Raw genomic sequence first — 17,315 nt, 5'->3', positions numbered from 1 at the left:
TAAATATGGTGACCCAATGTAAGAAATATTAAGAATTATTTCATCAGCATTAGCATATTATATGTTGAAAAGCATTTGTGGACTTAGTAAAAATTGGCAGTGAAATTACTCTGATAGCAAAATATTCTCCCAGGATGTGGGGGGGCAGGGTATTCTGCTGACAATTCTTGTCTAACAACTTTTATATTCTGCTTCAAAGATCATCTACAAGAACGGAACAAGTTTTACCTATGGTGGGAACAGAAAGGAAGTACTTAATAGAGATATACAAGATGTTAAACTTAAATAATATTAGAATAAGGTGGATGATAAGATTGAATATTGTATAATTGTATATAAATGATATGTATATAAAATGTATATAACATACAAAAATGATGTACGACAAGAAGGTATGTTAGACCGATTACACCATGTCCAAAGTTTTTAAATATTTTAAATAATAAAATTTGTATTTTTAAAAAAGAAATTAAGTTCATTTGCCAATGAAGAGAACACATACTTTTAAATCTTTCAGTAAGTGGCTGGCTTTCACAATAATTTTACTAACAACTATACTTTGGGATTTTTTTCCAACTGACAATTCATAACTTATTTATAAAGAAATGTTGAATTTATTTCTAAGTTCACAGTTTAAATACACAGTGCTTGAAATTTTGTACTTTTAGCTAATTTTTTAAGACTTCAAGAAAATGTTTGCTGTTTTCTAGCCAAACAGGCTTCATATTTGAAAGTAAACCATTTTCAATGTAATTTGAGTTCTCCAATTTTGTATATTTGCTAAAATATGGTAAGATATGCCATCACTGTTTAATATGTTGATTATTTGATTTAGTTATTTTTTCCCAGTATATATGCAGAAAAATAAGAGTTGCTGTTGAGTTTCTATTTACAATGAGATTCTTTATTTACTTATTTCTTACGTCACGTTTTAGAACATGGCAGCAGTTATGCAAGTGAATATATATATTAAGTACAAGTATTAGATCAAGTATTAGGAAGTTCTAGCTAATGATGCCTTCAAATTTTTTAATTTTAGCATGTAAATTAATAGCAAGGTTAATGTTTGTTTGTTTCAGATAAATTTGAGAAGAAAATTTAACTACTTGAATGGTTCCATTATTTTTCATGCCATAAAAATTATGGGTTTTTTTGTCTTATAAAATTCTAGGCATTATGCCATTAAATGCAATACATAGTAATAATACATTTTGTGTTATTAGTCTTGAGGAAATTATACTGTATATTTTTAGATCTAAGTGACTGAGAATTTCTTTCTATATTGTGAATTTATTATGTACATTTCCCTATGTGATGGATACATTATTGCAATTAGATTAAAATCCTTAAAATGCTTGTATTGTATTCCAAATGATGACATTATAGGGTTTTGATATTCATGTTTTTTTAGATTATTCAATATTGTACCATATGTTTCTATATTCAGCATTCAGGATATTATCTCTGCATATATGCAAGCATATATGGATAGACCTCATTTAGCAATGACAATCATCAAGCAAGGTGGTTGCTAAGTGAAGCTGTAACTGCTTACAGTTTTACTTCAGCTTTCCTTTATTTCTAGATTTGTGAAGTTCACAAATGCAAAGATTGATTGCTGAATTACTGGAACAGTTTGCTCTGTGAGGCAGTCATGTAGGAGGATTACATAATATCAATGTGTATTTTTTGTATATATTATAAATAAATTTAAACAGAAATGGCATCCAAATAGCAAATAAAAATTCAGGGTGTATGAAGGAAGCTCCTAATTGTTTCTCTGTAACTCAATACATTGTTTACAAAATTAAAAGATAGTGTTAAAATGTTATTAACCTAGAATTTATGCATATCCTCGAACTTAAATGATATATTTATTTTAAAGATTCTGCTAAAGCGATGTAAGAAAAAGAGCAACATGGTTTATTTAATTGCTTGAAATCTTAGTATTTTTCAAAATAATGGCAAATCCAGTGATTATATGATGGATACTGCTGCCTACTGAAGATTTAATTTGCACAGGTAAGCAAAGGTAATACAAGGAGTTTGCAAGTAAATCCCTAAATTGTCTATGAAATAAACATTTTATTGTTAAGTAGAGGTGTGCATGCATACATCATACATTTTGGGAGAGAACAAAGAGGAAATATATACTGTGCTCCATTATTTTGCATGTTTTTTGTTATCTCAAAATCTTCAGTTATTAATATTTTAAAAGGAATTTGTAATGAGATACCAGATCGTTTATATACTAAAAATAAATTTTAATGGCAAAAATATTTCAGTATTAGTTTAAGAAAGGACATAAATCACTGGAACTATATAAACGAGATTCAAACTTACTTAACATATGCATTATGCAATAAAACAAGATACGATTTGTGTGCTTTGGATAACAAATTCTTATCTGCCTCATTTATTTTGTGTGCAGTCTCCCGTTGAATTTTTCTGCTTGTGTTAAGATGTGAGATTAATAAACCAGAGACTTTAGTGAAGTCTGGTAAATTTTTACTCTAAATGATAGTTTTTGAAATTTTGAATCCTAATCCTATTTGTAACACATAAGTAGAATAAAATACAATCAAATCTTAACTCAATAGTTGCCAGCTAGCCATGGGTTCTCAACTGTAATTTGAAGATAATAAACTTTAAAATGTAGGATAGATGTAGAATTACTGAGATAAGGCCGCAAGCATTTAAATGCTCACCAAACATGCTAACTAGTAAATGATATTTTTACTTGCTGTTAATGTAATTTTTAGCATTATTTTGTAGATTGCAAAATTTCATATCAGCTTCAAATTTTTGCTAGCATTGCATGATTTTATATGATGCTTGAATGGAATGCTAATTGTTCAGCTCAAAACATGGATTTTAATCAGTTTTACATCCAGCATACCACCACCACCACCACCTTCTAGTAAAAATGTTTCTGTAACCTAGGAAAAAGATGATATTTAAATAGATGTCTATATTGGAATCTTTACATGAGTTTAAATATTAGAATCTTTATATGATTTTAAGCATTTGCTTGTGCTTCATTGGTTAACTAGTATTTCTATATTTGGCTAGGTAGTTTTGTAATGGAGGTTCTATTTAACAATATTCTTTATTGCTTTTGATAAAATAGACAAAATAAAATTCATAGCACCTTGTCTGTTAGCCACTTAATTTCTTTACTCGGATATTTCTAGTTTGTATTTGTACTTTAATGCTCATATGTGTTCTATTGGCCTGAGAAGTTAGTATGGCTTTCCTTTATAACCGAAAATTTTACTTTTAAATATTATTCTTAATATATATTTTACTAAGTATTAATTGTAAGGCCTTAGAAAATCCTATAATGTTGGTATATTTGACAGCATGATGATTGCATTATGAATACTTGTTTTTGCTATTTCTGATTATGACATTTTTATGAGCAGAGTCCAGAAAGACTTTTAGTTGTGTGAATCAGTCCTTTATTTATTAATTATTTTAGTGGACACAGAACTGAAATATTTTATTCGTGCTGTAGTACTTGATGTATATAATAAGAGTTATTTAAAGCAACCCCCCCATTTTTTAAAAGAAGTAGTTCTTCTCTTAATATTTGATCATTCTTGTTCTTATACTGGAGTTTATGCCGTGTTTTAGTGCAGCATTTGTTATAGATCTCATAAATACTTTTAAATCTAATTGTATATAAGGGTATTATTATTGCCAATTTTAATATTTTGGCATTCTGTATATAAATTATAGATATATTTATTTTACATTACAAAATTTCAGAAATTTCAGAATTGTAGAATATTTTGCCTCTTACTTTACTTTTTTATTATATACATTGTATACATTATATAGATGGTTTTAGCTGTATTCTGGGAAGAAAACAATGCCAAATAAGTAAACACATACTGCTTTACAGGTTGTAGTTTTTAATTAATTCTGTTCTAATTTCTTCAGGTTATCAATCAGTGGAATTGTCTGAAACTTCACATATGTGTTCCATCACCAGTAATACATATCCTGTCAGCTTTCTTACTCAGGATGGCAATGTTCTCTTTTCTTTGATAAAATTATGAAATCTGATAATACTATGCATCTTACTAAGTTTTTAACCATTATAGTTAGATCAATACTTGATAATATTTATTTTTTATTTTAAGGTATACTTTAATAGTTGCATTTTTTATGTAATTACAGAATCTAAGTGAACCCAATTGGAAATATTTATTTCATGCCCACGTGGTAATCTTAAAAACAAATCCAATAATTCATTTGCCAACAATTACTCCACCCGTCTACAAATAAATTACATAAAAAGAAAAAAAGCCTGACCTTCAAGTTTTGCTGAATTTCTAGTGTCTCTATGCCAGGGGTGTCAAACTGCCAGCCTACAGGCTGGATGCGTCATGACGAAACTGCGTCCACCCAATTGCCGTCAATGGAAAAAAAGTTGTGATACGTCATGACACGTTGCGTGATGTTGCAAGTTTGACACCCCTGATCTATGCTATCATATAGAGTAGGCTACATGTTGACGAATATATATTGCCAAACATTTGCTATTGTTAAAACACAATTTAAGATTAATATATGTATTTTATATTACATAAAGAATATACATTTTTAAATTCTGAGACCAGTGTATATTACTGCTTCCAGTGTGATTAATGTAATAATGCTACAGAATATTTCATATTATTGTTCCATAATTAAATCTCAGAAAAGTATTAAGTATGACACAATTACAAGCAGTTGTAAATGCCATTATTTTGATTCTTCCTAGGGGCAGTTAGTATACTTAAGGCTGATCTCTGGGTGGTCATCTCAGTATTATTTTGTGTCTTCTTTATCAAAGAACAGAATTGTTAAAAAGAATAAAGTACTAATTTCTATTAATAGAAGAAATGGTATTTCTTGATTTTATGAAATTATAAGTGTTATTTCATAAAATGGTTGGCCAAAAAATGAGAATGTTAAAATAATAAGTGATAGGTTGACGATGCAAATTATGTTTACTTTCAGAGAGAACAGGAAATGAGAATGGGTGATATGGGTCCTCGTGGAGCATTAAACATGGGAGGTAGGGATCTGAAGCAAAAGGCTCTTGTTCTTGAAAGTTTTTTTGAGACTGTACATGTTACTTGTGTAGACTTTGGCAGATAATCTTGACCAAAATTTTAATTTGTTATATACTGGACTGTTTTTTTTCTTTCAAACATAATTTTTGATTTTATAAAATTAAAGGTAATGGGAAAAACCTATCAGTATCAACTGGCAAACATGAATTCCTCTTTCTTGTAAATGTTTCTAAAGTTTTATCTGAGTAAATGTAAAATTAAAATACATCGCAGTACAAGTAATCTTTGATTTAATTAGATTTACTTCTTGGGAATTTATAACAGGGTCTTGAATATATTGTTTTAATTGGAGGGTTGTGTTTGTATTTATGGGAATGATGGGAGCAAACTATAATTAAGAGTTTAAACTTGTAAATAATCAGCTATTTGTCTTTCAGAACATTATTGCATTATAACCATGTATATTTGTGTAATAGTAGCCATGTATCGTACAAAGTTACTACTTAGTCTTCAAAAACGCATTAGTGAATAATTGTACAGTATGCCAAAGTTGAGATATTGATCTCTATGTTAGTTTAAAGTTGTGAGTAGAAAACTTGTCTCATACTTGAATTCTCCACATTACTTTAACAACAGCTATTTTGTATGACTAATACTGTTTACTTTGGTATTTCTCATTGTGGCATTTTGGGCCATCTGGTATAATAATACTAAGATTAGTTTTATTTGGGTAGCTTCTTCAAGAAGTGTGCTATCCAGACAACTGTAATAAGATTTGGATTACGTTTATTATGCAGATCGATTTCATTTTGATTTTAGATTTTGAGCCAAAACTGCTTTGGATGCCTTTATAAATAACCAATATGGGGAAAAGGAGGGGAAAATGTCATGATAAATTTTAAAGCCGTGTACAGTTTGGCGCTTCATTTTCTGGGCAACTGTTGCTTTAGGTATAAACCTCTGTGGCAAGTTCCAGTTTCAGTTTCCATCTGTTTTTAATTAGTCTAAAGTTCAGAGTATACTTTCAAAGGAACCTTGTCTCTTTAATTGGTTAATTCTGCCCCCTTTTGCCCAATCCTGTGTGCTTTCATTTAGCTCTACTGTAACAAGTATAAAGGAAAGTCAACAACTACTCATCCCCTATTGAAAAAGTATCTTAACATGTTAAATATATTTTTAGCAATATTTAAACCATGATTAAAATAAAAAGCTCTGCAGATTATCTCTTATGTTGGTGAGAAGATAGCTGTATTAAGTAAAGCAGCACAGGAAGATGTGATTGAGGGAAAGCTCTCTTATTGTAGACATTGGGCATTACAAAACTTGTCTCTGTCATTGTCTACCTAGAATTAAAATCAAGAAAATTAAAAATTACTGCTTCTGTATCTGTACTATCACTGATTTATTTCATGAGAATTATTATTTTCCACTAGTCAGTACATATATAATCTGATTACAATGTCCCTAGATATTTTTTGTTTGTCAGTATTAATGTGGTAATGTTTTACAAAGAAATCTCTAATTCAGTGCATTTAGTAATGCCTAGTATTTGGATGGGAGACCACCAGAAAATCACAAGACTGCAGACTAGATAGGGAAATAGGAAAAAACCCCAGGAAAGACAGTGGCAAATGTTGTCAAGAAAAATATGATTATAGTCCTTATGATAATCAAGCTTAAGTAAACTCAAAAGAGACTTTACCTTGTATAATTTTTAAAAATGTTATTGTAGTCAAGCATACAGTTGTTATTGCAAGCTATACAAAATAATCTTTAACTCCATATATGGTCTTCAAATAAGTAGTTTCTTGCATTTTCCACTTGGTAATACTCAGATTTTCTACATTCACTGTCATAGACATAAAATTGTAGTTTAATTAGCCTTGTACAATATCATAAGCAAATGATGTTCTGGGAAAAAATGATTACAAAAGAACTGATATCGCTTTGAAAGTTAATACCATTACTTTCAAGAATTAATAGGAATTAGCTTATGGAAAAATACTTGAAATTGAGAATCTTATACTTTATTTGGAATGGTATCATTCAATAATAATTGCTTAATGCCAAAAAATTAAAGTAAATGTACAGTCTCAAAGAACAACAACATTTTTTTTTTCAAATGTTTCAACTATTATAATTTGTAATTCTTTAAAATGCAGTTAGGACAGCTCTAAGTGTAGACTGTTTTACATAGATGCCTTTAGCCCAGCACCTGCTGGAAACCAAGGTCCTCCTCCTCCACCTCCAATGATGAGTATGAATATGAACAACAGAGGGACAATGCCTGGCCCTGCAATGGGTCCAGGTCCTTCGTTGGGGCCAGAAGGAGCTACAAACATTGGAACCCCAATGATGCCAGATAATGGAACTGTGGTAATGTATCATAAACATTTATTTTTTTCCTAAAACATAGCAAATCTATCTAACAAGGATAACTTCACACTAACTGTAATGGTTATTGAAAATAATTTAAAAATTAAATTAGTTGCTAAATATGCCATCAGTATTTATCCTGTAACTGATAATTAAATAACATGTTGTGTACTTCTTTTAATATAAATAAATGTCATGGGGAAAAAAGTTTTTATAAGTTCTTCGGGCTATTGCAAGTTACCATATTTAAAGGAGCATGAGCACATGCAGTTCAAAGTGCTTCCCCGCCCAAAAAAAATGATTATGGAAGAGACATTTAAGATTTAGTTATTATTTTGTACTGTAGATATGGATTACCGGTAAGCATGTTTTATTTTTGGTGTATTGAAATGATTCATGGTGTGAAGCTATCTTTGAATATTTTTTAAAGCAAATTTAATTGATTAACAGATTTTTATTGGAATGAGTTTATAACCACAAAGCTTTTGTTGTAAAACCTAACTATTTTGAATAAAGAGTTTCTCCTGAAAACTAGATTTGATTCAGTTGTTAAGGACAAGGCAAGGATATTAGCTATAATAGTTGTTAAGGACAAGGCAAGGATATTACTGCATTTAATATATTTAATTTCTTGGTTTTATTATTATAACATTTTTGCTATGTTTGGAGTTCCAAACAAGTGGAGTTGGGGAAGTAAAATTTATTCAAACAGAAATTTATTTTTGTTTGATGAGTTCTATAATATAATCAATCCCCAGGGCTGAAGAGTTTAGTGTTTTTGACACTAAATTATATATAAAGTGATCTGATATACCTAGTTTCTTGGTTCAGTATGCCTTATGCATATTACTGAACCAAATTATGAATCCTTTTCTTTACTTTTTAAGGAAGGAAAATAATGAACAGTATTATGGCACAATTAATAAAAAGAAAATAATGATTAGGAAGCACACTAATTTTTGTCAGTAAAAGAACTGGAAACCATTTTCAGAAGAGCTGAATTTGTTTTTAAAAATCACTTCAATATATTATAGTATATTTATATACTATATTATAGTATATTTGGATTGTTTCTGATACTATTATATATCTAATTCAATAGAATATATAGAATTTATAGAATTTACGTTACTGAAGGAAAAGGTATACATAAATATTTAAATTTGCTTAATTCTTCTTAAACATGTATTTATTGTTTTTGTAATAAATTGGATAATAACGATACCCAACCTCACATCAGAGAACTTTGCTTGTATGGTTTCCTCTTCAATATCCCCTCAGGTAATATTGCAATTGATCAGAGCAGATTTGCAAGGAGTGTAATGGGCTCTAGAAAAATGATGCAATATTTTATACCAGTTATCTACACAGCAATTGACCCAGAAAATGAGATAATTACTGCTGATTACTATAAATAACTTTTTAGTATTAACAGTAAAGCAGTGTTCGTATCGGTGACTTAGTTTCTGACTTACATTTATTTCAAGAATCAGAATTTGCTGTTCTCTAAAAAATCTATTGCTGATGACTTTGGACTTTTAGAAACAGTGCAATGCAGGAGAAATACAAATTTCAGAAAATATAACTCCTTATGTAAGCCAAGGACATTTCCATTCATATTTTTAATCCCAACTGGATAATAAAGTTGGAATCGGCCAGATAGACTATTAAGTTTTTTCAGGGATCTTAATTAAAATGTTCTCTTAATTGAAAGAGAATATGATAATTTTTCTACAATTTTGAATTAGGACACCCTTAATCTATTAAGTTAAACTTATATTTTAAATACATTAAATATACATTTGGCTGTTTTTTTCACTATTGTTCATTCTGTATGCCTACCTTATTCTGTACACCGCCCCGAGTCCCTCGGGAGAAGGGCGGTTTATAAAAACAAACAAACAAACAAACAAACAAATAAATAAATAAATAAATGTTAATGTGAATTACATAAAATCTATATCTGTCTGCCATTTATCTATAACACTTAATAATTTTGAACCTACATTCTGTTGCATTTAGAAGTTTAAGTACCTTCTAAAATATACTTTTAATTTCATTTCTTTGTACATACTTGGTATACTTTATACATACATAACATACTTAATATTTATGCATACTTAGATTTTGTACAGAAGATTCAGAATATAAAATATCTATTGATTAGAATTATATCTCTTAGAATGGTTACACTTTGCCTACCTATTCCTTTAACTTGATGACCTGGTTGTCACAATATTGTTTGACTTTTTAGCTTACATTCAACTTTTAAAGATAATGACTAAATTAATTGCTCCTTTCTTCCTTTTATGTGTCATCCTGATTCTGCTGGACTATCTGCTGAACTTCCTGAAAACATCATATTTCCCCTATTTATTGTAATTCAAATTGGGGGTTTGTTCCAAATGGACTTAATGTAGCATTCTGAGAGATTTCCTCAAGGAGGCCCACCACAAATGGGTTCACCTATGGTTAATAGGCCAGGCTCTGAAACTCCTCAACCAGCTATGGGTGGTGTAGGTGCCGTCAATAGTGGACCCAGTGGCTTTGGTAGAGGAAATCCTGGGGGCAGCTTTGAAGGACCTAACAAGCGTCGCAGATATTAAAACATTCATTTTTGTATTCTTGTGAAATTGAATGAATGACTATCTGGTGTTATACCTATAATTTCAACTGTTACTTTTGAATGGTTTTACTGTTAATGTAGACATTAACCTTTTTTGTAAACTATAGACATTTTTTGTATTTAGTCATAGGCTTAGGATAGTGTAGAAATAATGCACTTCATTTGTACACCAATTATTTGTGACTGCCACAAAATATAATGTGACCATGCTGTGAAACTTGTGAGTTACATGCTTATAATAAAATAAACAGTTTAAATGATTTTGAAACACTGCTATGAATACTATCTTTAAATTTAATTGTAAGTATCCATAATTATTTTTCTTTGATAATGCCTATCTTTTGGAGAAAAAAAATCTGCTTTATCCATTGTAATTGTATGAAAATAAAAATGCAGCTTGCATTACAGAGAAAAAGTTGAGGCTAATGCAGCTTTAGAAAATATGAAATATAAATTTGTGTTTTTTTAAATCAAATGTTATTTTTCAACATGTATAAACCTCTTTGCAATGGGATTGTCATCGTAATGTAATCCTGTGTTCAAGTTTCAAATAAACATTTTGAGCCTTGAAAACCTACAAGTAGTGAATATTCACCTCTGATCTAAACTAGATTATGAATGGAAATAATTTTGAAGGAAACAAATTTCCGTTCACCTAATGGATCATTACTGCTATTTGCATTTTTGCTTCCTCTGTGGCGGATTTATAAAATATATTCAAAGTGTCCTTTTTTAAAAAGATTGCTAGATTCCTGACTTTCAATACTAAAGAAAATGCTTTGTTTAACATTCTGGAATCATTAGCAAGTATTTGCATTTAATAATTTAGGTAGGCAAAATATTTACAGTTCTGTACTTCATTTAAATACGTAAATCTTTTCTTCCTTGATGAAAACTTCCTCTTTTACACTGGAAGTAAAAAAATAAAACAGAAAACTATCCCTGAACTTCAGTTATACAATGCATATTAAATGTTTAAAAAATAAAATTTTAATATATACTGGTATAATTATTGTATCATGAAAGCATTTCGTATTGGATATTTATTTTGGTTTATTTTGACCTCTATATAAGCAACTGAAGTACATTATAGAAACAGCTTTTATTGTATAAGCATAGCATGGAGTCGTGGTGACTCAGTGGTTAGAATGCAGTATTGCAGACTAACTCACTGCTCACTGCCAGTTCGATTCTGACTGGCTCAGGGTTGACTCAGCCTTCCATCCTTCTGAGGTCAGTAAAAGGAGGACCCAGATTGTTGGGGGCATTATGCTGATGCTGTAAACCACTTAGAGAGTGCTGTAAAGCACTATAAAGCAGTACATAAATCTAAGTGCTATTGCTATTTCATGTTACATGGGTAGATTAAAATATATGGATAAATATATTTATTGCCAGTGCAAATTTGATAAGATTATTTTTAAGAAACAAGATGGGAGCTTTTCTCTGATCCCATATTTATATGAAGCTAAAAGATTTGCTTAGGATATAAGGGAGTGTGTGGAACAAATGATTACAGGTCATTACGCAAATACTACAGCTTATGTACTTGTGTCAGATATTACAATGCAAATATGCAGTATTTGTATGATTGTCATCACTTCCTTGGTTTCGTAAAGGAGACCCACACGATCATATTTTTATCTGTGAAAAGGTGAATGAATATCTTTATATTGCTACAGAACACTTCATTTTTCTTGTTCTGTCTACTCTGCAGAAACTACAGCTAAATTATCAGTTCTTGGACTTATACATGTGTATTTGTTTAAAAGAGATACTTCCTAGATTTACGTTGTAAGAATGATAGAATCAATATTTTTAAAATAACCTATATGGCTCTAATTCTCAGTACTTCCATTATGTGACTCTTAATGTCACATGATCAAGCCACTTCATATGACAGCTCCAGCACTTCCATTTGTCTTTGTTAAGCGTTAAACATGACATTACTTGGTCACCATTTACAACTTCCTGATGGCTTCCCCACTTTCTTACATGTTGGCAGAGGGTTTTTTAAAAATCGTTTCTTCCTTGAACATTTTAACATTTGTACTCTAAATAGGGATAATGTGTTATTACTGCAGAGCTAGAACTTAAGCTAGTAAAAATCCTAATGACAGAATAGGTTATGTACAAGAGTTGGATTATTGAAAAGACAAATGAAACTGCTGTGTAATCTGATGGATTATTTCTGCTAGTTTTGTTCAATTATGCTGCATACAACCTTTAAGGAAACGTATTTTCCAAGAATGCATGGAAATTACCCAATCCCAGGAAAAGATTTAGTTGATTTAAGGCTTTGTAGTATTAATACTTTTGAGAAGCACAAATTTTTACAATTATTGTTTCTATGAATTTATTATCTTTGAAATAAATATATTTAAGTTATAACTAGATTGCACATTAATTTTGTGATGTGCAAAGAATTTTTAAAATGAAAATACATTGATATACTATTAATTCTTTTGACCTTTTTCTTTATTTTTTTTTTAAATTCCAGATTTCTAAAACATCTATTAGCTATTTACCCCAAACACCAATTTTAATAGTGATAATTGGATTATCAGTGCATGTTTTCATATAACAATAAACCAAGATTTCTTTGGGGAATGGTTTGTTAAACCAGAAAAAAATGAAACAAGTAAGCTGACTTTTTTTTTTAGCCGATTCCAGGTTTATTTTCTCATGAAGTGTTAATATTCACTTTATAATGCCTTGGTAAAACCACACTTGGGATATTGCATTCAGTTTTGGTCACCACTATATAAAAAAGATGTTGAGACTCTAGAAAGATTGCAGAGAAGAACAACAAAGATGCTTAGGGGACTGGAGGCCAAAACGTGAAAAACGGTTGCAGGAATTGGGTATGTCTAGTCTAAAGAAAAGGAGGACTAGGCGTGACATGTTAGCAGTGTTCCAATATCTGTGGGGCTGCTATAAAAAAGGGGGGGTCAACCAAAGCACTTGAAAGCAGGACAAGAAGCAATGGATGGAAACTAATCAAGGAGAGAAGCAACCTAGAACTAAGGAGAAATTTCCTGACAGAACAATTAATCAGTGGAACGATGTGCCTCCAGAAGTTGTGGGTACACCAACACTGGAGGTTTTTAAGAAGAAATTGGAGTGGGACTCGAAGACCTCCAAGGTCCCTTCCAACTCTGTTATACTTTTATTCTGCTTTTCATTTCTTTGACCATTGTATAGAAGAAATGGGTAGTGAGAAGAAATATATATATATATATTATTTCAGGAATAAATTTAGGCTATACTCTAATGGAATGGACACATTCACATCATGACCTTTAAGTGTCATGCTTTATTTTGAGTGAAAGTTCCTTCTTTCTGCTATCATCATTATGCTATGGAACCACATAATCACTTTTGCTTTTGGAATAGGTTCTACTGAATGAAACATGATTTACTTCTCATTTACTTTACTTCTCAGCTAAAGCAAATTGTCAGTATTTGTTATGCTTATTTTTTATGTATTTATCATGGAGTAAATTTATATTTTACAAGAGTTTATAAAACCAGTACTCATCTAGTTCTGTTCGTATATAATAAACTAATCTTTCAGAGATTAGTTGGCATTGTCCACATGAGTTAATTTAAAATTCTCATAATTCCAACCAGCAATTAAATTGTTTAAATAGCATCAGGATTTGACAGCATGTAGGCATGTAGGCCAACCTAGCAGCTCGAAAGCATGTAAAAATGCAAGTAGAAAAATAGGGACCACGACGGTGGAAGGTAACAGCGTTCCGTGCGCCTTTGGCGTCTAGTCATGCCAGCCACATGACCACGGAGACGTCCTCGGACAAGCGCTGGCTCTTCGGCTTTGAAACGGAGATGAGCACCGGCCCCTAGAGTTGGAAATGACTAGCACGCATGTGCAGGGGAACCTTTACCTTTACCTTTACCTAGGGATTCATAATATGATTTCTCATTCTGATATAATGATTGGTTTAATGATTGGTTTAGATAGTTGGGATCAAAATGGTTTATATACATAGACTAATAAGAAAACACATCTGTTTTCATATTTTTCAGTGTGATTCTGGCAACAATAGAGAAAAATGAGCATATGCATATGTATATGGTATGAACATCCATATGTTGGTACAAAACATCCACATCTATTAGAAAAATTGATAAAATGTAAGATTAAAACAAAAATTGTGTTTATTAAGTGCTTTAGATGGACACAGGAATATGCAATAAAAAGTTGGGATATTTAAAACCAGATTAATATTAGTATTTACCTGGCTCAAGTTTTATTTTTTGCCTTGGATAATTGACTTTATCAATGTAAATCACTTAGAACAGTTTCATAGAGTACCTTATGAACTGATATATGTGAACTTTAAAATATTGGTGCTCTCATAGTCATAAAAATAACCTGTAGATTTTTTTGTAGGAAAAAGGTTGCTCAAATTTAAATGACACCCCCCCCAATATCTATGGTAGAGATCCAGCACTCATGAAAAGTAAAATCATATATAGATGGATTACATTGGACTACAGTAGTCTTTGACTTGCAACACATCGTTTAGTGACCATTCAAATTTATAACCATTGAAATAAGTAATTCATCGTTTTTCACACTTAACCTTTGCAGCATCTCGGTCACATAATCAAAATTCAGACACTTGGCAACTGACTTGCATTTGTAGTGTCCCAGGCCATATGATCACTTTGTGACCTGACAAGCAAAGTCAATGGGAAGCCAGATTCACAATCACTGTGGCAAGAAAAGCCATAAAATGGGGCAAAACTTGCTGCAACAAAAAAGATTCCCACATTAAATATTTCCTAGCTATTCTGTAAAATTGTGAGTGATTGTTGGATATTCTGTGATCACTTAAAGCATGGATGTCTCAGACTTCTTATCTTTGAATAAACTTCCTATATACCTGTTAACAAAATGTTAACTATAGAATTTGTTTTATTTACTGTACATTGTCCTATAAACTCTAATTACAAAAATAATAGAAGCAGCAGGGATTGTTTTCTGGTGGTATAGTGCTTAGAATGCAGTACTGCAGGCTCAACTCTTCTCATGGCCTGGAGTTCGATCCTGATTGGCTCAAGGTTGATTCAGCCTTCCATCCTTCCGAAGGTTGGTAAAACAAGTACCCAGATTGTTGGGTCCTTGTTTTTATATATAAAGCAGTATATGTCTAAGTGCTATTGCTATTTTATTTTTAATTTTTATTTTATATCCCGCCCTTCTCCGAAGACTCAGGGCGGCTTACAAGCTTAGCAGTAGCCTTCATTCTATGTATATGCCTGCTTATTAGGGCTTTCAGCCCCCCCCCCAAGCGGCATTATTACAAAGTCAGCTTAATTGCCCCCAACAATCTGGGTCCTCATTTTACCTACCTCGGAAGGATGGAAGGCTGAGTCAACCTTGAGCCTGGTGGGATGCGAACCTGCACTAATTGCAGGCAGCTGGTGTTACTTAAGGAGGCATTAGCCCACTGCTCCACCAAGGCTTTACAGGTAGCCCTCACTTACCTATTGCAGCTGAGACCAGCAACACTCAGTAAGCATGCAGTTCTAAAGTGAGAAGTTATGTGACCATGATTGGCTTTAAAATATCAGTTCTGACTGCATTTGTTAAGTGAATCTCTGTGGGTTGCTGAGTACAATATCACCTGACTGAAACTTGTGACTTCCTGCTGGTTAGAATCCAACTGTGAGGGTGACAAACGGTGATCACATGACTTTGGGACACTGCAAACTCTTATGTGTGTCAGTTGCCAAGCAAACGAATCATAATCATGTGACTACTTTTGAGTACCAGCTATAACTTTCCTTTTCATAACCATAATATTTTTGATCGGTCACTAACCAAGTGGTGGGTTAATGAGTACTGCTTGCATATATTGATCTGCATTGTTTCATTTAGCTCTACAGTAGGCCCTGATAATGGGTTTCTAGAGGTTGTCAGCCCTGTGATAATCTTATTGTTCATACATTAAACTATGTTTAATTTTATAATCTTTGTTTTACATAAACATGTAAACTATAGATTTAAAACTTTTGGAGCAATTTTAGTTGCTTTTGCAAGCCTTTGAAATTTAAGTGGGTGAAAAAATCTAGTTTCAGCAAAATTGGTGATTCAGAAAAGCAAAGCTATTTGTTTCTTCATTAGATTTTTACGCTATCTTTTTATAGTATAAGAAAGGTGGGAAACATAATACTCTTTCCCTCTCCTGTTTTCCCCATAACAACAGCCCTGTGAGACTGGTTGCACTGAGAGAGAATGGCTGGCCCAAAGTCATCTAGCCAGCTTTCATGCCTAAGGCAGAACTAGAGCTCAGTCTTCTGTTTTCTAGACCAGCATCTTAGCTACTACGCCAAATTGGATTTAAGTTTTCCATGTAAAAGATAACAAGGTTAATTTTCGGCATCACTATCTAGAAGCAGGAATGAATTCCTGTGGAAATTCAGGAGAGCTGTTCCAAAGCAGATCATATCATCAGATCAGATCATTAAGTTACATGGCCTGTTCTCTGATTCTACATAAGATAGCTTTCTGAAAAACATTGAAATTTCAGAAGTTACATTGGAGATACTGCTTCTATGAACTCATAGGGGCTGTGTGTTGTATTTATACCACCTTCAATATAAAGAATAGATTTTTTGAGGTGTTGAAATAGATCTGAAGTTACACAAATTCTTATTTCAGTTTATTCAGCCATTTTTGTTTTAAAATTTAAAATATGAAGTTATGGCTATTATGATCTAAATAAAAAGGTTGAAAGATGTCAGCATCTGATGAAGCAGCAGGATGTCTGTTTAAGTTACAGTTGGTGAGAGAAATTTAGAGTGATCTGTAATCCTGAAGTATTGTGATATTCACCGTGATCTGAGCTTCATCTGATTCCTGTTAAAAGGTAAATAGATTCTGATTAAACACCTGAAAAATATACTACAGAAGCCTTAATTAAATGAATTGAGTTAGTATTAATTTCTTTATTGGAAAATTTATGAAATTGTAAGATACTCTCAATGGATTAACTTGAGTCGGGTGATATTGAGCGCCCATCCACATAAAAATACATTGGTGGTCTGATGCTGTTCATGATACAGGATTGTTAAACTAAATCATGTTAACAATCAAAGGGGATCTTTGCTGATCTCAGAAAAGGGGGATTTCATAAGCATGATGGTGGCAAGTACTAACAGAACAATCACCAAAAGCTCTGTGACCTCCATCAATCCATCATCAGTCTGATAGT

General features: G+C 31.7%; 2 protein-coding genes across 10 annotated transcripts in view; one reads left to right on the top strand and one right to left on the bottom strand.

The window, feature by feature from the left end:
• PSPC1 (paraspeckle component 1) overlaps positions 1-17,315 on the top strand; it is a 57,643-nt gene that overhangs the window by 29,052 nt on the left and 11,276 nt on the right. For 2 of the 9 annotated variants that reach the window (XR_014492474.1, XR_014492475.1), the window contains exons 7-8: positions 5,011-5,068; positions 7,264-7,442. The exons of 6 other annotated variants lie outside the window; for them this stretch is intronic. Coding sequence is in view for 1 of the 3 variants with exons in the window: in XM_083362259.1 (XP_083218385.1) it covers positions 5,011-5,068; positions 7,264-7,442; positions 9,863-10,048 (423 nt within the window). In the remaining 2 variants the exon portion in view is untranslated. Of the gene's footprint in view, positions 1-5,010; positions 5,069-7,263; positions 7,443-9,862; positions 10,337-17,315 lie in introns of those variants that run through there. One more of the 9 variants, XM_083362259.1, reaches the window with a different exon arrangement.
• MPHOSPH8 (M-phase phosphoprotein 8) overlaps positions 16,150-17,315 on the bottom strand; it is a 36,719-nt gene continuing 35,553 nt past the window's right edge. The window contains exon 16 of the transcript XR_014492468.1: positions 16,150-16,960. The gene's annotated coding sequence lies outside the window, so the exon portion shown is untranslated. The remainder of the gene's footprint in view (positions 16,961-17,315) is intronic.

The sequence above is a fragment of the Vipera ursinii genome (genome assembly GCF_947247035.1).
Source record: "Vipera ursinii genome assembly, chromosome: 4".
NCBI lineage: Eukaryota > Metazoa > Chordata > Lepidosauria > Squamata > Viperidae > Vipera > Vipera ursinii.
Note: the sequence above shows the minus strand (reverse complement) of the source record. Positions and strands in the feature narration are given on the sequence as shown.